The sequence below is a fragment of the Gossypium hirsutum genome, chromosome D09, assembly GCF_007990345.1.
Source record: "Gossypium hirsutum isolate 1008001.06 chromosome D09, Gossypium_hirsutum_v2.1, whole genome shotgun sequence".
NCBI classification, from domain to species: Eukaryota; Viridiplantae; Streptophyta; class Magnoliopsida; order Malvales; family Malvaceae; genus Gossypium; species Gossypium hirsutum.
In genome coordinates, this window is record NC_053445.1 from 566,606 (window position 1) to 588,807 (window position 22,202).

At 37.8% G+C, this 22,202-nt stretch overlaps 3 protein-coding genes across 5 annotated transcripts; 2 read left to right on the forward strand and 1 right to left on the reverse strand.

Moving 5' to 3' along the window:
* Window positions 1-653: 653 nt before the first annotated feature.
* On the forward strand, window positions 654-4,008 carry LOC121221193 (uncharacterized). Its single transcript, XM_041101838.1, has 6 exons — window positions 654-749; window positions 999-1,182; window positions 1,264-1,499; window positions 1,962-2,252; window positions 2,409-3,135; window positions 3,650-4,008. The coding sequence occupies exons 1-6, from the start codon at window positions 654-656 to the stop codon at window positions 4,006-4,008; spliced, it is 1,893 nt and encodes a 630-aa protein (XP_040957772.1).
* A 738-nt stretch (window positions 4,009-4,746) lies between these two features.
* LOC107888524 (ABC transporter G family member 10) lies at window positions 4,747-7,251 on the forward strand. Its single transcript, XM_016812663.2, has one exon. The coding sequence runs from the start codon at window positions 4,953-4,955 to the stop codon at window positions 6,762-6,764; it is 1,812 nt and encodes a 603-aa protein (XP_016668152.2). The 5' UTR covers window positions 4,747-4,952; the 3' UTR covers window positions 6,765-7,251.
* A 1,088-nt stretch (window positions 7,252-8,339) lies between these two features.
* On the reverse strand, window positions 8,340-13,156 carry LOC107888523 (uncharacterized protein HI_0077). 3 transcript variants are annotated; one of them, XR_005918360.1, is made up of 8 exons: window positions 12,653-13,120; window positions 12,261-12,502; window positions 11,840-11,936; window positions 10,825-11,008; window positions 10,644-10,725; window positions 10,038-10,107; window positions 9,293-9,387; window positions 8,340-8,857 (listed from the first exon to the last, which is right to left on the reverse strand). XR_005918360.1 is itself a non-coding variant. In XM_041101512.1 (7 exons), exons 1-7 carry the CDS (start codon window positions 13,055-13,057, stop codon window positions 9,373-9,375), a joined length of 1,095 nt encoding a protein of 364 aa, XP_040957446.1. In that variant the 5' UTR covers window positions 13,058-13,120; the 3' UTR covers window positions 8,340-9,372. The 3 variants fall into 3 exon arrangements, 2 of the variants coding, with proteins under 2 accessions (XP_040957446.1, XP_016668151.1); XM_041101512.1 differs by having other exon boundaries at window positions 8,340-9,387; XM_016812662.2 differs by lacking the exons at window positions 8,340-8,857; window positions 9,293-9,387 and adding an exon at window positions 9,679-9,960 and having other exon boundaries at window positions 12,653-13,156.
* Between the last annotated feature and the right edge of the window lie 9,046 nt (window positions 13,157-22,202).

Genomic DNA, 22,202 nt, shown 5'->3' on the forward strand with positions numbered 1-22,202 from the left:
TAAGATGCACAGTTCAAGCAACAACAAACTTTTCGAAAAGAGTTACTAAAGCAAAATGATGAGTTAAGTAGGAATGTACATTCTGGAAATTTTGATTTCCATAATAATGTGAATACGCAGGACGAATGTCCAGGCATGCATGCGAGAAAATAATAGAACGAGATGGACGAGTTGCGATGAGACGTGAGAGTATTACACCTCGAGTCTTAGAACATGGATTGACTTTTCTGTTCTAATAATTCATTGGCCCTGAGATAGCAGTAGTGAACTTGCCACGTAATTTTAAGGTCCTAAAGGACATGTTCAAAGGAAGGAGAGACCTACGATCCCACCTGATGTAGTACAAAGAATATATGAACATGCTGGGAGCATTGGATTCAGAAAAATGCAAGGCTTTTTCCACGGCACTTAAAGGAAGTGCGAAGGATTAGTACTTGTCCTTTCATTAGGGCTCAGTTCAAAGTTTTTCCCAGTTGGGTCAAATGTTCCTCGAAAGATTCAAGGCCCATAGGGCGATCATGAGTACACCTATGGGGTTGATGTCTGTGACATAGAGAGAAGACGAGCCTCTCCAAGACTAAGTGAAGTGGTTTCATACAGCAACTTTGAACACGAAGAACTTAGAAGATCAGTGGGCTATCGATGCTTTCATTATGGAGGTACAAGATAACCATGTGCAGTACTCATTTATTGATAATATGCCCCAGAGTTTGGCAGACCTATATGAACAAGCCCACAAGTTCACAGAGGTAAATGAGATTAAAAGGGTGTCGTGTCGTACATTTCAAAGGAAAGATAGGTAGTTCAAGAACCGTGAGGGAGCTCGCAGTAGGCAGGGCCCCCTAACCAGTTGTCGCAAGCACGAGGTGATAGGTAGTAGAGAGCACAACTGCAAGGTGATTCTCCCAAGGCTCTTTAGAGGTCTCAACTAGAACATACTAGATATGTTCAAAGTTTACAATCCTTTGAATGCTACCCATACTTACATCCTGAACCAGGTGAAGAGCCTCGGTATCTTACTCAAACCATCTTCGATGAGGCATAGCACAGAAAGGTCAAATTCAAGAGACAAATGTGCTTTCCATAATGACTTTGGGCACAAGACTGAAGATTGTTTCACTCTGAAGGATGCTATCGAAGAGGTAGTGCAATATGGTAAACTCGTTGAATTTGTTGATCAAGGTACTCCCAAGTAGGGTTAGGGTTCGCATGGTGATCCTAAGGGTAAATAGAAGGTCAAAAGTATCATCCATGTGATTATAGGTATAGATGAAGACTGGGTAGGTTCTAATGCAAAAAGAAAGGCTCACATGAGAAGTGTGATGTTTGTTAGTGCCCCTAAAAGGTCATGTCATCAGGGAAGATGGAGTGTTGAATTTGGTAATGATAATGAAGAGTTAGTCTGCAACAAAGAGGGAAATGATCCGATGGTTGTTTTTGTGATGATTGCAGGTTTTGAGGTTAAAAGGATACTAGTAGATAGTGGGAGCGTAGTGGAGGTGCTATCTTGGGAAGCGTATCAAAAATAGGGTTAAAAGAGTAAGTTTAGTCCAAAGCGAGCCCACTGTATGGTTTTGCGAACCATCTAGTCAAGGTGAAGGGCTCTATCAACTTTTCAGTCACCTTGCTGGATGGCGAACATATGACTACAGAGTATGTTCTGTTTTTTATTGTGGATCATCCCATTGCGTACAATGTTATCTTTGGGCGCCCAACAATGAGGATGGCAAAAATGGTAGTTGCAACGTTTTGTATGAAGATTAAGTTACCAACAAGGATAGGGGTAGGGTTCTTGCGATTGAATCAACGCATTACGAGGCAATGTCATATGTTATCTATTAAACAATCGTGACTTGGACAGTTTGAATGTGAGGGATAGAGAGAGAAATAAGAAGCCCGAATTAGTAGAGCACACCGAGACTTTATAGCTATTCTGTGACAATGTAGAAATAACTGTAAAGATTTCATCGGCGTTAGCAACTGAAGAAAAGAGCATGTTGGTCCGGTGTTTGAAAGTGAACTCGGATGTTTTTGCTTGGTTAGTAGCAGATATGCCAAGCGTGGACCTACAGGTGATCGTCCACAAGTTGAATGTACTCCTAGAGGGAAAAATGGTTAAGCAGAAAAGGAGGAAGTTTGCTCTGCAAGTGGTGGAAGCCGTGAGACAAGAGGTAGCTAAACTGTTATCAGCGGGCTTTATTAGGGAAGTTAAGTATCCAGATTGGGTCTCGAATGTGGTTATGGTGAAGAAAGTAAACGACAAATAGAGAATGTGTATTGACTTCACCAACCTCAACAATGCATGTCCTAAAGGTAGTTTTCCTTTGCCTTCGATTGATCGTTTGGCTGATGCCTCTGTAGGTCACAAGTTCATGAGCTTCATAGATGCCTTTTTGGGTTATAACTAGATTTTGTTGGATCATGATGACCAGGGAAAAACAACTTTCATCATCGAGGAAGAACTTTTCTACTACCAAGTCATGCCTTTTGGTCTCAAGAACGCGAGAGCAACCTACCAGATTTTGGTAAACAGGATTTTCAGAGAGCAAATAAGATGCAGACTTGAGGTTTATGTGGATGATATGCTGGTGAAAAGTGGAAATATGGAGGAACATGTGCGGAACTTATCGAAGGCGTTCGTAGTTTTAAGGGCCCACAACATAAAGTTGAATATTGAGAAGTGTGCTTTCAGTGTGCAGGTTGGTAGATTCTTGGGTTTCATTATCTCAAAAAGGGGAATAAAGGTGAACCCGAAGAAGATCCGTGCTATCTTAGAAATGCCTCCTCCACAAACAATCAAGGACATCCAAAGCCTCACATGTAGGGTAGTAGCACTCAACAGGTCCATATCCAGAATGGCAGATAAATGCCTCACTTTCTTCAAGGCCTTGAGAACCTCCTTTTCATGGACTAAAAAGTGTCAAACAACTTTTGAAGAACTGAAATTGTACCTTACCTCCCCACTGCTTTTAAAGTCGCTACGGGTGGGAGAAACCCTCTATTTGTATCTGGCTACCTCGAAGGAGATAGTTGCGGTAGTATTGGTTAGAGCAGAGGGTGCTCACCAATTTCCAGTGTACTACATCAGCAAAGTACTCCAGAACAGTGAATTGAGGTACTCAAAGATAGAAAAATGTATCTTTTCTTCGATTATTGTAGCTCGCTAACTACGTCCGTACTTCCAAACTCATTCGATTATCGTCATGACTAATCAACCTATAAAGGAAGTATTGTCCAAAGTCGATACCTCAGGAAGGGTGACAAATGGAGCATTGAATTGGCTGAATTTGGAGTGGAGTTCGCCCCGAGAACAAGAAATGGGTAGGTATTAGCTGACTTCATGGTTGAGTGTTCTTTCGAGAAGCTTGTTGGCCTAGCAAGTAATACAACTTATAACTTGAAATACTGGATAATGAACATTTTATGAAGTTAAATGTGTATGTTATTTACAATTTCGTGTGAATATTGGCAAATACTAGTAATTCAATTCGTTATTTAATTTATATAATGATACATAATGAGTTTTTACTTTATTCTAAGATCTCTTTTCCACTTGTTGTATGCAACCTAGTAGTTAACCCACCTCAGGAAGGTGTACATACAGCTGATAACTTGAAAAGCTAGTTAGTTTATGTTGACGGCTCTGCAGCCAAGGCGGGGTCGGGAGCAGGGGTACTCTTGATCGATCCTAGTGGCAATGAGTGGCAGTATGGACTATCTTTTGAGTTTCAAATGTCCAACAACATCGCAGAGTATGAAGTTTCAATATCGGGATTGCAGCTAGCACGCCAACTAAGAGTGATGGATCTTGTCATCCATACAGATTCACAATTGGTGGCGAAGCAAATGAATGGTGATTACGAGGTAAAAGAGGCAATGTTGAAGAAATATCATTCAGTTGCAGCTCAATTGCTCATACGATTTGATAAAGCACAAATAAAGCAACTCCCAAGGAGTGATAACACGCGCGCAGACACTATCCATATTAGCTTCCTTTGTTGTTATTGAGCAAAGAGGGAAAATCCTGTTCCAGTATAGGGATGCCCATATCCTCCCACATCCTTTAGCACACTCGAACTACACAGAACCTCTTACCACTCGTAAATAGGAAGATAAACATATTTTAGCACACTCGAACCCACATTCTCCTACTTTGGCTACAATGCTGATACTAATTAAGTTAAGACTCAATCGACACTTTTTAAAAAATATTAGACATTATTAAAATATTATAAATTTTTTTATAAAATTATAAAAGGACTTATAAAAAAGATTATATAAATGATTAAAAAGTATTAAATATCATTAAAAACTAAATTTTTATTGCACTTTCAAAATTTTATAAATTTTTTATCATTTTAATGATTTATATATGATTTTATATAATTTCTAAAAAATAATTAAGCCTATATCTATCACACTAGTCATCTCATTTTCAGTTTTTTCATGTCAACTGTCTCATTAATTATCACATCATCACTTAATAGCTCGGTAGGTGTTTTGACAAAAAAATTGTATTTTAGAAGCTAAATTAGTTTCTAATTTTTTTTATTAAAGTTGAATTAAAATTGTAATTATTATAAAAGAGATATTTTTTTAATATTTAAGAAAAAACTATTAAATGGCACCACTTATTAATATTTATTTTCCTCGTGTGAGTTTCTTTGGTAAGTAGAAATAATGGCAATCTTATCTGCATCCATCGGAAATACCAAAATCCCATTTAACGTCTCTGAGAGATATTGTAACTGCAGCTTTCAAGTCACATGGACAATGGTGCTTGGGTGATGTAACACACACTATACTTCACCTGCCAAATGTTGAAAATTTCAAGGCCCTCTACATTGCAATGAAAATGATATAAAGAGTTGCAGACTGGTGAATCTGTCGTATCAATATCAGCTTTGCGCCTAGCGAGTTGGAAGCATAGCCCTTCTTTCCGTGCCTTCAAAATGGAACTACCCATAAAAGCTCTGGATTGTAGAGATACCGAAATCCATTACACAATAAAAGCCTTGAACCTTTCCTACTGGTTATCTCGGCGGGTTGATGACTTCAAGTGGTTTTTGTGGAAAGAGGCAACTGCTAGTAAATGCATTTTAAAAAATGTGAATTGTGAAGCTAGACCTGGTGAAATCTTGGCAATTGCCGGTCCGAGTGGAGCTGGCAAGACAACATTGCTGGAAGTGCTAGCAGGGATGATCCCACTGAGTAGACTTTCCGGTAATGTTCTTGTAAATAACGAAGCAATGGATCCCGGACACTTCCGAAGGGTATCAGGTTATGTCACACAAGACCAACTTCTCTTCCCGCTTCTAACAGTCGAAGAAACACTCATGTATAGCGCTCGTCTCAGGATGCATGATGGGCAGCAGCACAACAAGGCTGCTGTCAGAGTAAAAGAGTTACTTAAGGAACTTGGACTAGAGGAAGTTGCCAATGTTAGAATTGGTGAGGAATCTAATCGTGGTATTTCAGGTGGACAGAAACGTAGAGTATCAATCGGGGTCGACCTAGTTCATGATCCGACTGTTCTTTTGATTGATGAACCAACATCAGGGTTGGACTCTGCATCTGCCTTTCATGTAGTATCGTTGTTGAAATCTATGGCTACTAAACAAGGCAAAACAATTGTTTTAACTGTCCATCAACCTGGTTTCCGAATTCTCGAGCTGTTTGATCGAATTTTGTTGTTATCAAATGGAACCGTTATTCATCATGGGACCTTGCATCTCCTCGAACAACGTCTCCAATTTGCAGGTCATTCCATTCCTTGCCATGTTAATGTTTTGGAGTTTGCCATTGAAGTGACACAAGACTTGGTTGTAAGCACCGAAGAAAGTGAAGACTGTGAAGATATTAGAAGAAATCTTCAACTCAGTAATGTCAAAGAAAACAATATCTGTTATGCCAATCCACTGTTCATGGAGGTTCTGATATTATGTCAGAGATTTTCTAATAACATATATAGGACAAAACAGCTTTTCATAGCAAGAACAATACAAGCTCTAGCTGCTGGGATTGTGCTTGGCACAATATTTATGAATGCAGGTAATGATTCTATGAGATCTAAGCTACAAACTCAAATTGGGTTTTTCGCCTTCAGTCTCACCTTCTTGCTCTCATCCACAACGGAAGGCTTACCAATTTATCTACAGGAGAGAAGAATTTTAATGAAAGAAACCTCAAGGGGAGCTTATAGAGTTTCTTCTTATGTCATATCAAACACAATGGTATTCATGCCTTTCCTGTTATTTGTGGCTCTGCTGTACACCTTCCCTGTATACTGGCTAGTAGGATTGAGTAGGGAAATCAATGCTTTTCTCTACTTCTCATTGGTGGTCTGGTTAGTGGTTCTAATGTCAAATTCATTTGTAGCATGTTTTAGTGCACTTGTTCCAAATTTCATCATGGGAACATCTTTGATCGCCGGCCTCGTAGGATCCTTTTTTCTATTTTCAGGCTATTTCATATCAAAAGAAGATATACCCAAGTATTGGATTTTCATGCACTACTTGAGTTTGTTCAAGTATCCCTTTGAGTGTTTTATGTTAAATGAGTATGGAGGAGAGAAGGGTCAAAAGAGATGCTTGAAGATTGTAGAAGGGCAGTGTTATCTCAATGGTGAAGGGTTTTTGAAGCGGCAAGGTCTCAATGAGTCACAGAAATGGAGTAACATTGTTGTCATGTTGAGTTTCATTGTTGGGTACAGGTTTTTAAGCATTTTGCTTTTGAGTTACAGGTCCTGTAGAACAAAATGTTGACTAGCTGCTTCTGTCCTGCTTTTCTATTTCACATTATACAAACCCTTTTATCATAATTACCATTAGTTTCATTATGCATACTTGAGTTTAGCTCTTTAAAAGTGCAATAAATGAACAGGACTCACTCAATCCAAGCAGTTGAAATTTCCTATATCAGTTGGTCATAGTTCTATAGTATTAGCTAATAGTGAGAGAGGATGATGGCAGGGTGAAACAGAAAGGGGTGATTTTTGCAGGAGAAACCTGTGGGGAAAGAACAATTCTCATGCTGATGTGTTATAAAAAATTGGTGACAATGCAAAAGATATAGCATCAGTGTTGTGTAGGAGAATAGTTGTAGGGCATTATGTGGCAACTATCTTTTTATTCCAATTACATGTGATACGTAGTTAGCAATATCAACAACTTTATGTTTTATAGTTGATTTATGGGTTTTATCCATGTATTATGCGAAGAGATCATGCAGTATTTTATCTCAAGTTCCATACTACCATTCTACTTTTGGTTTCATTACTTCTAGAGGTATTCTTGAGTCAAGTTAGATTTAAGTATGATATTAATACATTTTATACTTATTAAAGTCCGGTTCGAAATATGGGTCCAAAATTTTTCCCAAACCTATCCATATTTATAAACAGAGGCTCATATTATTTTTTTTAAAATTTTAAAATATATGTTTATATTTATTATAGTTATATATATATATCCATCTTTAACTTTTTAAATTTTACATTATATTATTATAGATTTAATTTTTATGTTATAAATTATATTGTATATAAAAATAACATAACAAACTTGGAAAACGAGCTGGGTTAGACTGGGCCAAGCTTGAACCTTGAATTTTCAAGGCCCGAGCCCGAGCCATATTTTAAACTAGTCTATTTTTTTTGTCCAACCCATTTTCAAGCTTAGTATTTTTGTCAAAATCCTCTCAACCCATTAACAAGTCTAATTATGACTATCTTAAAAGTGAAAAGTTGTGTTTAATTCAAGACCAAAAAAAAAAAAAAAGATTCTTTTTTGTTTTCATTCTCTTTGAAACAAGAAAAAAACCTACATATTCGAGTCAGTTAATAATTAAGTTTAAATTTAGATTTGAGTTAAGTTTAAATTTAAATTTAAATTTGAGTGTAGTTATTTATACTTATATATTTATGACATGTTTGATATCCACTAAACCCATTGAATCTTCCATGTACATTTTTCTTCTTTTAGGATCAATTTTCCCATAAAATTAGCAGCCACTTCATTTTCTTTCCTTTGGAATTTTTCCTACTTGATTGGACAAATATCCTAAATCAACATTCAACTCAACTCATAGCCCACACCTTTTAAAGATCATTATTTAAAAAAAATTAAAAATTAAAAACATAATTTTCTCTTCTTTTTTTCAACAATTTTATAAATTTTCTTGAGCAAGATATTAACATTAGTATGGTTCTACCAACAAGTGGTTGGAAGAAGTGGAAGTAAACTTCCTCAAATATTTGGATCAAATTCGAATTCTGGAATCAATATTATTGGAAGGACTTCACCTGAATACCACCCCGGCCCGAATAGTACTTCGTAAAATGAATGAAAATACCTGTAGCTATACCAAAAGAAAAAAACCACTAATATGGTTCCTACACATTTTGGATTAAGCTAAACAAAAATAAAACTACGCATTACATCAATATGGTTATGCATCATTGAAGGATATTTAGCAAGTCCTACCACTCTTGATAAACAGATTGTATACCTGCAAGATAAGAGATAGCTAACAATTTAGTCTCTTTTTGAGGAGCAAGAGGTCCTCTTCCTGCTTGAGGATATCCATATAGTCTTTGGCGAGTGTTTGTTGGAGCTTGATTAGGAATTCATTGGGATCATTAGCAAGGGCTCTTTGAACCCCATTGATACACGCAAGGATTTTCTTCTTTTTGTTAAACACATTGCCAAAACTAGTTCAGTTCCAATCCCTCAAGAAACTGGTGAAGTCTCTGATCGTGTTTACAAGAGGGTTGGTTGTGTCATTCCAAAAGTTATCCACAATCCCAGGGAAATATGGGTGGTCAAGCCACATTCTTTCAAACTTGAACATCCGAGTCCTTCGTTGCCATTGAGAATTAGAAAAAGAGATAAGAAGGGCGCAGTGGTCAGATCTGACACGGGGTAAATGAATGACTGATGCTTTAGGGAACATGAGTTTCCATTGTTTATTGTCGAAGGCATAATCTAACCTTTCTCAGATAAGTTGACTTAACTCTCTTAGGTTTGAACATGTGAAGCTGGGTCCCTTGGAGCCCAGGTCAAAGAGGTTACAATCATTTAAGCAATCAGCCATTAATCTTCCAGGGGATGAAGGAAGGCCTCCTTTTTTTATCCTCGATAGTGAGAATATCATTGAAATCCCAGGTGACTAGCCAGGGCATGCTATGTTTACTAGCAACATTCATATGGTTTTCCCAAAAAAATCTACGTTCTCTAAACCTAGGGCTAGCATATACATCAGTAATTAACCAGTGACAGTTGGAGGAGTGTACCTTAACAATTGCATGCAATTCTTGCTCCGTCTTCCAGAGTTCTTCAATTGCTGATTTTATCCATTAATTATCTTCAGTATTTACCTCACAATAACCTTCATAAACAAGTTCGTCAACAGCTTGAAATACTCTCTTGAATAAATCTGACTATATATCTCTAAAACATAACACTTCAATCACCGAGACAAAAGACTTTCATACTTATCAAACCGCCCTGAGACTTAGTATCTAAGTCGACTCATACTTCTGTTTTGTCAAATATGCCACACTCAAGTGGACAAAATTTAGCTTAACCAAATCTGTACAAGGCCCAATACAATGGCCCAAGAAGTAAAACAGGTCCGTTATAATAGAACATGGAACGAGCAGGTCAAAAACCCCAACAATTAACAAATTTTCCATCATCACTTCTTTCCATCCTTCATACTAAGCAAAACCTAAGTTTGATACAGCTTTTGCGTTGATGTACAAAGTAGTTTAAATTTTGTGCCTGACCCTTGCCATCTTGCCCAAGTTTTGTTACATGAAAAACTGGACATCAAATTCCAGAATTTAGATTTATACAGGAATCTTAACAGTGGCTATTTAAATAAAAGTCATTCAGGTGGTCTATTTAAACTTGAATTCTCACTCTCCATGGAGATAATACAAGCAAGCCTATCATAAACCTGTAATCAATTTTGAAAAATCAATCCTTTTTCCAAAAAGTTATCAAAATTTAAGTGTATAATACTGCATCACAGACCTCAGAAAGCTGCTGACTACTCTTCCAATTCCCTTCACGCTCTTGTTTATTTGTAGACAATGAGTCATACCTACACAGTGTGTCAGATAGCTAGTTAAAGACAGCCATATGCATATGATTATAACTTCTAAATTGGAATTGCATTGCAAGCTGGTTATAAAGACTAAAAATCTAGAATTAGATGACGATAAATGTTACATGCCCAATTGCAAGGTATGGGACGAGGATCTCACATAGGCTAGCTCTTGGGGTGTGGTTCTTCAAGGGTCTATATCAATTGGTATTAGAACCAGCCATCATGTTTCTCAGTTGCAATTGTGTGGCGGGTGGTGATGTCGGTAATGCAATATTCGCTTGGGGCTAGATTAAGCTAGCACAAAGCCAGCCCACCTTGTGGGCATTTGGATTGCGGAGTGTGGTAGACTGCTATGTGCCCAAGTATTGGACTTGGATCCCACGAAATTTCATTGTTGGGTTTATGTGGACCTAGGCTCTCCAATCTCAACAGCTAGCTTTTAGGGTGTGGTTTTCGAAGGTCCATATCAATAAATATGACGAAATTTGTATCTACATTTCTTTCATGCAAATGACTCAATTCATACTTACCATTCTCGTGGAATACCAGCTTCATCTCGAGCTGAGTAATTAAATGGCCCTTTCAACTCCAAATTATACTCTTGTAATAACTCTGCACGGTTTCTCAAAGAAATACTAAGATATTGCAAAGCCTGAATGGAATTGAATTTGAACACAAAACCTGTCTTGAAGTGATAAAATGCTACTAAACCTTTAAATGTGGAGCATGGAGCACGATTCATTTTATGACAGATGAACATAAACCAGTATACGCCAACAGCTACATGTGCAATTTCCTCTTCAGCAATCCTAGCGACAATGGTAGATGTCCTGTGATCCCCAAAGCCGACCATTTTTTTGACCAGGCGTGGGCCAGCATCAAGACCCCTAGCCTCCTATATCCGTAAAAACAAGTACTTAAATTTCCAAACCAAATTAAAATAACACAAATTGGAAAATATATGGGTATATCAGAGGAAGGATCAACGGGATGAACTGAAATTTTTACTCTTTTCTAAATTTAGAAACAAATATAATAACACAGATATCAGAATCCAGCAGAGAATGGCTAATGCATTTAAAACAAAATGGTCTGAATAGCACTATGACATTGACTTGCGCAGCATAGCAGAAAAAAGGTTCTATAAACTCAAAAATAATAGTCAAGCTAGATTACCGGACTGGGAAAAAAAAACCTAGGTAACTGGAATTTGGAAGCAACTTTTATGCATATGACCTGACATTGAAATGGTTAAATTGAAACTTAAAGGAAGCAAGAGCAATCTTGATTTCAGATGATCAATTTTTTTAAGCTTCAACTTCGACCAAGACTAGATCATAAATGGTTCTTTAGGAAATGCCCTGAATTTGACTTGAGCCTATTAAGGCATTAGATTGGACATGAGAAACTACGGGTGCAAAAACTTGAAAACTGAGTTAATCTAGGTTTATGAAACTTCCAATGAAATGTCCTCAACTAAAGTTAGTGCTATGAAAATCTCAGACTGGAGTGAAATCTAATCCGCCTAAATCACTACTCAAAGGTGGGTGCTGTGAAATGTTCAAGTTAGATGAAAAGCAGTAGAATATGCAGGCTGGGCAATTACATTTTGAGCAATTGCATTTTACAGAGAAAACAACTCAAGATTTACTTTCATGAAATCATAAAGTACTTTAAGGAAGCTTCTATTTCAAGAATTAAAAGTTGATCAACAGTAAAAGATCACCTGTACTAATGGGATGGCAGCCATACGTGCAGCAACATTATCTGATGATTTCTCACATTCTCTCCAAAGTAAGTTATGAGCAGGCATATCTCCATAACTAGATAAAGGAAAAAAAACAATTGCATGGAAGTGCATATGATGAGTGTAAATTAGTTAAGGTGAGCCAATTCATGGCATATTTTGGTTCTTCAAACACAAATGCTAGTTATTTATCATGTGAAAAGACAAGCAGAAATAACATATCTACACTGAAAAGGAAAGGATTGTACATGGAAATAGAGCTTTATTAATGATTAACAAGGTACAACCTAAGTGTAAGAGCATGCATATGTTGATAATAAGTCAAGGGAAAAGAGATTAAAGTCGTTTAAACAAGGAAATAGCAAATTAACACACTGCAGAAAGCGAGAACTCTACTTACTTGAAACCAATCTCAGCAAGCCTTTGTGAACACCAAGCAAAATGACGGCTTTCATCATCAGCAACATGAGCAAAGTCAGCAAAGAATTTGTCCCCAAGAATATGATAGAAGGGTGAAAATCGTACAACAGTATCCCATGCCAAATCAATTGCATTTAACTCCACATGAGCCAGGTTGTGAAGCAGATAAGCATTAAGAGGCAGGCCAGAGTTTTTAGGGTCTGGAATCTCCTTTGGAGAAACCTGCATTTCAGGAAAACGACTAAAAAATAATCACTTTTCACCTAACAATAGCAACTCCAAAATGAATAATTGATCACAAAGATTAATTACACATGCTATTTATACACAAACTCCAATTCCATGCGGTATAAGTTTGAATGGGAAACAAACCAATTGAGGGTTAGTTGGGCGAGCAGGTCGAGAAGGAGGCTGGCAGAGCCCAATGGGCAGACCCTCATTGCGCCACCTGGAGAAAGCCAAATGAGAGAGCTTGGATTTAGTAAGGGGGTCACTGGTAGAGAGAACCAGAGAACCAAGCTCTGCAAGAGAGGAACCAGAAGCTTCAAGGGCGGCCGGCGTGTTGGGGACTTCAGTGTTGGACAGAGGTTGAGGGCCACTGGTTCCCCAAAACCGGTCCTCGTTCAGTGGGCTCTCTCTCCAGCTTTGGAGACCAGACCAAGGAGAAAATTGGGAAGAAGAAGAAGAAGAAGAAGAGCAAAACCGAAGCTTGGTAAGGTGAAAATGGGTAGGAAGATGTGAGAACCTCAGCTTGGGGGTGAGCAGCACCATCACCATGGTTCTGATTTTAAGAAGGAATTGGTATCCTCGTTTCTGAAATTAAGATTGAGATAATTTTGTATCACTTTTAAAACTTTTAACGACATAATTTTATTTAATTTGTAAATGTTTAAAGGTTAATTTATTTATAATAATTACTAAATTAATAAAATGTATAACCATTAAGGATTAAATGTGTTATTATATCAATTTTAAAATTATCATACTTAAAATAAAAACAATTCATTCCCCGTTAGACCTATCCATGGGCCGGGCCGGGTTCGAGCCGAGCCCGGAAAAAATTTTCGGCCCGCCTCTTAGGCCCGGGCCCGGCCCGAAATATGGGTCTAAAATTTTGCCCAGGCCCGGCCTGGGAAAAATATCATAAGCTCGAGCTCGGCCCGGCCCATTTTTTAATAAACATTAAAAAATTATTTTAAAAATAAAAAAAATAAAAATAAAAATATTTTAAAAGTTTTTTAAAATTAAAAAATATAAATAAAAAATATAAATTTATTATATTCGGGCGGGCTGGGCCCGGGCCAAAAGTGGTGCCCGAGGCCCGGCCCGATTTTTAAACGGGCCTCGTTTTTTTACCCAAGCCCATATTTCGGGCCTATATTTTTACCCGAACCCTCTCATGCCCGGCCCGTCCGGCCCATGGACAGGTCTATTTCCCACTTACCAATTCTTTTTCATAATTGAGTTGTAATAGGCCCAATTTGCCCGGGCCCGATACAGATATTAAAAACCAATATAAAAGCAAAAATGTCCAAAAGTCCATATTACAGTGGCCCAAAACCATTTACAAAGACCCTACCCTCTAGCCCAATCACTAGCCTAGCCCACTACACCCAGCCCAACACCCAAAGAGGATCAGAAACCCTAGCAGCTTGCAGCAAGCAATTGCGCCGCAATCGGGCTCTGCCCTCTCATGTGCGCCTCCATGCGCTGCACCAAGCCGCGCCACGCCCCAGCGCCGCAGCGGCTCTTCTTGTTCGCGCGTGCCAGGCCTCTACACCCACACGAGCCTCCGTATGCACGCGCCCACGTCCATAGCCACCGTACACTTGTAGCAGACACCAACAAACGAGCAGCAGGCAAAACAATATAGCAGAAAGGGCAGAGAAAAAAAAGAGGATTTTTATTTATTTTTCTTTTCTTTTCAATTCGGTTAGATAAGGCCGATTCTATAGTTGTAAAAGGGACTTCTTTTTTTCAAGAGATAAGAAAAATAAAAACAGAAGATTAAGGGAGATTTTTTTCGTTTTCGACTGATTTCTTTCTCCTTTTTGTTTCTTTGTTACGAACACACACACACACACACACATATCAAATACAAAAATATTTCAGAGAAATCAAAAAGGTTCTAAAGGTGATTTTTAATTTTTCTTCGTTTTTCTTTGGTTTTTTGTGCTCCTTTGTTTATTAAATAGCACTGAAATTAAAGAGAAAGAAGGGTAGAAGGCGAGGAGTTTACCTGATCTTCGTTCGCTCCGTCGCAATCGGAGTCGGGTGAGGGTTGAAGGTCCCCTCAACAGTCGATTTACAGATGCGGCGGCAAGGTGATTAAAGGCTAGGGCCGAAACCCTAGCAGAGGAGCAACTTCTTTTTTTAAAAAAAAAACCATAAGCTGCAAATGATTTTTTTTAGGAAATTTTAGTTTAAATAATGACATAGTACGGCGCCGTTTTGGGCTAGGGTTCCTAGTGTCCAAACGACGCCGTTTAAACGCCTTACCAGATGACCCGACCCAGATTGCAGCTAGATCCGCGTGTTCTGGCATGGGGAGGGGTAATTGCGCTAGGTCCTCCCTCCTTTGCGGCGTATTTAATGCAGTTTTTTTATATTTGCAATTTTGGCATCGAATTTTGCTTCTGTTTCAGTTTGATCCCTAGACCATGCGCTTTGACTTTGGTGGAACGGCGTCGTTTAATTGACAGGGGTTATTTCCCTATTCAGTCCTCCGCTTTTCATGCGCGTTATAATTTAGTCCTTTTTGTCTCTTTTATCTTTAATTACGGCCCTAAAATTTTGTTTTCTTTTCGATTTGATCCTAAATCGACTACTATACTTATTCTCCCCATTAAATTAAATATTTTAGTATTATTATACAGTATTATTTTTTTAATTGATATTATTGTCTTTATTTCATTTGTGTATTTTTTTCTTTTTTTTATTTTTTCATGTCTAAAAGATTATTATATATGTATATGTACCTACGTATAGTACAAAATATCATAAGTAGGCCTTACTTCCTTTTTTACATTTATTATATATGCGCGTATATTATTTCTATATATATTCAGATTTACTTACATATTTACATATTTATAGGACATTTTTAATTTTCGTATACGTATATATATACCTTATATCTATATATCTTTATATCTTATTATATATCTATATGTCTTATTATATATATATCTCTTTTACATTTTTAATTGTATTTATTATTTATTTATTTTCATTTTCATTATTATCTGGAATGAATGTTTTAATTTTATTTGTTTGTATACGTTGTTATTTTGCATGTTGTCGATTTGTCCTTTTTATTTATTTCATATTTGTTGCAATTGCTCGTATCATTTTTATACTTTCGTATTCATTGTGATTTTGTCATGTATAACAACAAATGTAATTTGCTTTCACATTCTTTTATTACGACTCCATATTTTATTTTACTCGATATGTCAAAATTTGTTAATAGCATCTCGTGTTAAGATTCGAGAAGGTCATACCCTAACTTACTGGGTTTCGATTTTCACAATATCTAAGTACACGAATCTTTTCAAACTTAAGTTTTAAATGACCTCGGGATTTGAAAAAATCGCGTCCTAACTCACTGGTCGTGATCTCCCAGTTAAATCCGAGGTAGCCAAATATTTTTTAAATAAGCATTTTTATTCGCGTATCGGGAATTTGAGACATCGTGTCCTAACTTGCTGGATATGATTCTCTTTCTCGATTAACGTGAAATATACTTCTTTTCCCAAAATTTTTTTCAACATTTTAATATAAGGATCATATTTTTAAAATTCTTCAAAGTTATCAATTTTCGACATTAAGACATTAATTAATCAATTAGGTACCAATTTTGGGCGTTACGAGGGTGCTAATCCTTCCTCGTACGTAATCGACTCCCGAACTCGTTTTCTGAATTTCGTGGACCAAAATCGTTGTTTTAATAAAATCAAACCGTTTATTAAAAACAACCACTTTTCGAGGTGATCCAATCACACCTCATTAAAAAGGATTGGTGGCGACTCCCGTTTTTTTTTTGTTTTCGTCAAAACCCAAGTACGACCCCGTTTTCTTGAAAAAAAGGTTTCGACAGCTTGGCGACTCCACTGGAGACTATTTAGAGAGTCAAGCCGTAACATTGATTGTTTCTTGTCTTATTATCGAAATTGAAAATTTGATTTGAAAAATTACGATCCTTTCTTTGCATTTGTTTGTATAATTACTGTTTTATACCTTGGCATCATATTGCATAAAGACTATTTAGTCTTACCCTTTTTAAGTGGGAGTGAGAAGCTACTCCTTCGTGAGGTTTTCACCTCCGTGCAGGATAGTGAATCACTTTCGGGATACATCCGTACCTATGTTTTCGTGAGATTTTCATCTCTGTACAGCCATAGGGAAATGTATTCCCTTGAACCGAACTCGGTCTGTTTGAGCCTATAATGGGTGAGGATCGAGGAATCTGCTGGTTCGGGTACCTTGACTTTAGAACCAAACCTCATATAGTGGACTTAGGAACTTAACCTAAGTAGAGCCACTCCAAATCCCTAGTGGTTACCTGATTAGGTACTTTCTATTTTCCTTGTTTGCTTCTATTTTGTACTAACCCCTCTTGTTGTGTTTTGATTATGATTGCATTGCATTTGCATCTTAGGAAAGAGATATTGATTCAAGTCCGATTACTAAATTAGAAAGCTTGTCATGGAATACAAATTCCTTGATAAAGTGGAAAACAATACGACTTCCCGAATATATTCTGAGAAACACAAGAATGGCGATAGAAGAGTTTGTGACCTTGCTTTGTGGCCTGAGGATTCAAAGCGATTGTCTAAGAGCCTTCGACGTTCCAAATCCCTTAAAGAAGCTGACGAGCCTTATGAGATGGGCAGGTGATGGATCGCGACCAAGATCAAGAAAAGGAGCTAGCAGTGGCATCTATTGGAAATTGGTTAGATTACCTCAAACACGCATCGATGTTGTTTTTTGGAATATGAGGGTGAGGTTGTACATGTATCCATTTTATATAAAAGAATTTACTTTCTAGAAAAGTTTCCTAAATGTGATTGGATTAGAATCAACGTCTCTTTAGGCATACATTTCATGCATTCGCATTATGTGCATTAAAATCCATTGAAAGAGTCTAATTGAGTCAATTTATTTCAGCTAACCTGGAAAACCAACCAACCAAACACCCTTACGGTATCCAAGCAAAGACTAGAGAAATGGAACAAAGGTTGGAAAAATTAGAGTGAATACAGATACAGATGCAGGCGCAATTGACCGAATTTCAACAGGAGACGAGAGATCAGATGCTAGAATTACAGAGAACCATGATGAGCCAGTTCAACCGATTGCTAACTGGAGAGAAAAGGAAGGACCCGATGGACCACTCAGGGGTTGATAATGAAGATTTTGCTTATTCCCTAGATTGTACTCCGATAAGTGCACAGATCCAGCCAGATGGGCGTTCACACGGGGGCACTCTTTACTATCAGATCACAACAGTATTAGACTGGTACAGCAACACTAGTGGGTTGCTTGACAGACCCAAGGTCCAATGTGAGGAACAATTTTCCTGTTGCTCTCGATAGCCCGGCTAAAACAAAGCAGGCGAGGGTGGAGTACCTAGGTACTACAAAGGCCCCGAGGAAGAAGAGGAATAAATGGGATAATGCAGGTAGGTATAACAAGCGCTACTCAAAACCAATCACTGCGGGCCAACCAAAGACGACAACCACCTGCCATCAGAGCCCTTCAAAGCAAGAATCTGGAGTGAAGCCAGGTACTGAGAAGCTCCAGTTCATACCAATTCCGATGTCATATAGTGAGTTATATCGAAGCTTATTTGATGCACGTGTGGTGTCCCCCTTCTACTTAAAACCCATATAGGCTCCGTATCCCAAATGGTATGACACGAACGTACAATGCGACTACCATGCAGGAATTACGGGGCATTCAATAGAGAATTGCATTGCCTTCAAGAAACTGGTTGAAAAACTCATTAATATGGGTGTTGTCAGATTTGATGACCCGTCTAGCGCAGAAAATCCACTACCTAGTTATATTGATAATGGGGTAGACATGAAGGTAGGAAGGGGATTAGTTATTTCTGATTTAGGAGGAAATCAAGGAAAGACAATGAACCATTGCGATTTCCATCACGAGAGGGGGTCCGAGACCCAAGAGAGTGTAGAATTCAAGGCCTTGGTTCAGGACATGATGGACGACAAGGGGATGAAGCTTTGTGAGAAAATTAAAGAGAAGGAAAACATACACACAATGTTGGCAAGTGTTCACACAAATGACATATTGAAGACATGAATGAAAAGGGACCTTGTTAGATATCTGCCCTTATAAATCTGGAGTGTTCTAAGCAATTAGACTGCGGAAGAAATCCCTATAGTTTTTAGAGCTTATCTAGAGTAATGTTCAGAACATTTTGTTGTTTTTAGCCTAGAAATTATAGAAATTCCTTTGTGAAATAGGCTTATGTCTGAACGTTATTATTTTTATGAAATACATCTTTGCGATTATTTTTGAGCCAATATTTTCATTCTTTACGAATAATTCTATATTCTTTCATTCTTTTGGATTTTCTTCCAAACCATCATTCATTCATTCATAATCATATTGTATAAATAATTATTCATGAATTTATACATTCTTTTGTATATTCTTCGGTACTTATTATGGGTCCCCAGATATCAATTACGTGAATGACTCTACTACAGACCCAGATTTTCCTTTTGAGCGAGGCATGTGTTCAGAGGGATATCAGGGCTTTGAAAATGACAAAGATTGTAGGTTATCTCCTGACTTGTTGAGGATGGTTGAACAAGAGGATAGACAGATCCTACCTCACAAGGAATCATCAGAAATTGTGAGCTTGGTGAAGATTAAAATTGACCTGACCGCAGAAATGAAGTGAGACCCATTAAGTTACCTTTACAGTTCAGAGGATATGCTCGGGTTAAGCACTGATAATGAAATCTGCATAATGGCACGATGTCAAAATTTGTATGAGCGATGCAATTCTTTGCCGGGGCAATGCCTTTCTCGTTGAGTCAGCATAGCTTTGCCCATTTGAAGTCAGGTTTCTATCCCTTCAAGATGTTTTCTGTCGTAGTTATGCCCCAAAAGGCTTTATGAAAGAAATGAAGGTTTTTCGCATACAAGATAAAAGTGAGAAATCTTATCTATAAAAACATTGATTCTGATCGAAGGGTTTAGATTCAATAAAAAAACAAAAAAAATCAAAATCAAAATAAAAAATAAAAAGAAAAAATCAAAGTCAAAAGTAAAAAAAAGAAATCAATTAAAGTCAAAATAAAAATATGAAAAAGAGAAAAAAAGAAAAGAAAAGGAGAGGCCAAGGAGAAAACCCACAAAGGGCGCTTTGTGACCAAAGGAGGTTTTGAGTTGAAAACCCGAAAAGGGCGACTCAAATTTTGAGCAAAATAGAGCATGACCGTCATCATCATCGAAGATTTCCAATGTGCATTGCTTCATTTTTGAGATCATCAAAAGGATAGAGGCTGCTTCATGCGTCAAAGTCATCACATGCAGATATAAATTTCCAGAGAAAATTATATCGGAGAATGTATTGAACTTAAACAACAGCACGATAGCTGAGGGCTGTAATCAGTTCAAAATTAGGCACCACAGTTTGTCACTGTATTGCAAGACAATGAAGTTCAAAAAAAAGGGAGATGAAAAATGAAAATGGAAAATGAAAAAATGAAAAGTAAAATGGAGAGGCTAAGGGGAAAACCCGCAAAGGGCACCTTAGGCCAAAGGGGATTTGAGTTGAAAACCCGAAAAGGGCAGCTCAAATATTGATTAAAGTGGGGCATGACGTAATCAAAGCAACTCAAATCTGGATCAGATTAGGCATATGGTGATCTTGCTATGCCTGAATCAACTGGAAGGATAGGTGACATCTGGGGGCATCGACAAAGCATTGTAGATCTCTCAAACACATGTCAAACTCAGAAGGTTCAGAAAGTTTGTATAGAGAAGTTCAAGCTGCGATATCTGGGGCACCCAATTCTCATATTATTATTTTTCGTTCTTGGAATACTTTTTTCTTTTCCAAGATATACATTCCCAATTAATTTCTTTGTCATCCTTCTTTACTATTTTCAATAATTTGTTCTTTCAAGCTATGCTCAGAACCAAGTTTATTCTTATCCATTGTTATGACCTTTTTTGCAAACATGTTACATTGGAATAATGATTAATGGACTAATAAAACTTTCACAAAGGAAGTTTTGCATATTACTTTGAAAAGTTTCTAAATAATATAGGAGCCTGAAACAGGACTATTGTTTAGAACACACCGAATTTAAAGGTTGGAAATTTGGGAAAGAATTGTCTAAATTTAGACTTTCTCTTTGGATTTTTGTTGTCAAATGCGTTGATTGACAAGACACCATGTTGGTGACAAAGCTTGAATAAACAAGAAAGCAATGATCATCAGGCAATAGGAAGAGGTTACCTTGGAGAAGAGAACCTTCATTTGCACATGGGTATGACACCCTGAGAATGGTGTAAGAAACCAGAACGATTCAGATCCTGCATCCTTGAATTGGGATAGGAGAAGATTGAGGAAAAGCCACATATTTCTACCCTTGGATTACAGTGGGAGAATGATGGTACAAATTATGGGCCCCAATAGATTAAACTTTGAAGTTTATAGTGGGGGCAATCTGACTAAGTGATTCTTTGAAGAAGCCGGTCAAGCAAGAAGGCTTTGTAGCACGTCAGTCACAAATCCTTAATAAACTTTGAGTAATGACAACCTAAGCGGGATCATTCTCGGAAAAAAAATTCTGCATTCATGCAAACACCATTCACGCACGTCTAGTTAGGAGCATTTGATTCATTTTGATCATGTCATCCTAATCATTAGGCATAATTTGGTTCTTTATACAGGTCATTATCCCTAGAGAACAGATCGGTGAAATCACAAGTCCTATGTCCCTGATCAGCAGTAGGATAGGTTAAAGTTGCGGATCTTATCTTCCCCAGAAGTAGGGAAATAGATTTAAGCCACAAGTCCTATGTCCCTGATCAGCAGTGGGATAGGTTGAAGATTGCGGATCTTATCTTCCCCAGGAGTAGGGAAACAGATCGAAGACGGCGAATCTTATCTTCCCCAAGAGTAGGGAAACAGATTTAAGCCACAAGTTCTATGTCACTGACCAGCAGTGGAATAGGTTGGAAATTATAGATCTTGTCTCCCGAAGCAGTAGTGGGACAGATCGAGGACGGCGAATCTTATCTTCAAGTGTAAGGAAGCAGATTTAAGCCATGAGTCCTTTCTCCCTAAGGTTGTAGTGAAGCAGACTAAGTAAGAAGGTCTTATCCCAACTGAAGTTGCAGTGGGACAGATCGAAGACGGCGAATCTTATCTTCAAGTGTAAGGAAGCAGATTTAAGCCACGAGTTCTTTCTCCCTGAGGTTGCAGTGGAGCAGACTATGTAAGCAGGTCTTATCCCGACTGAAGTTGCAGTGGGACAGATCGAAGATGGCGAATCTTATCTTCAAGTGTAAGGAAGAAGATTTAAGCCACGAGTCCTTTCTCTCTGAGGTTGTAGTGGAACAGACTAAGTAAGCAGGTCTTATCCCGACTGAAGTTACAGTGGGACAGATCGAAGACGGCGAATCTTATCTTCAAGTGTAAGAAAGTAGATTTAAGCCCCGATTCCTTTCTCTCTGAGGTTACAGTGGAGAAGACTAAGTAAGCAGGTCTTATCCCGACTGAAGTTGCAGTGGGACAGATCGAAGACGGCGAATCTTACCTTCAAGTGTAAGGAAGCAGATTTAAGCCTATAATCCTATCTCCCTGAAGTTGTAGTGGAGCGGATTAAAGTAATAGATCTTATCTCTCTGAAGTTGCAGTAGAGTGGATCGC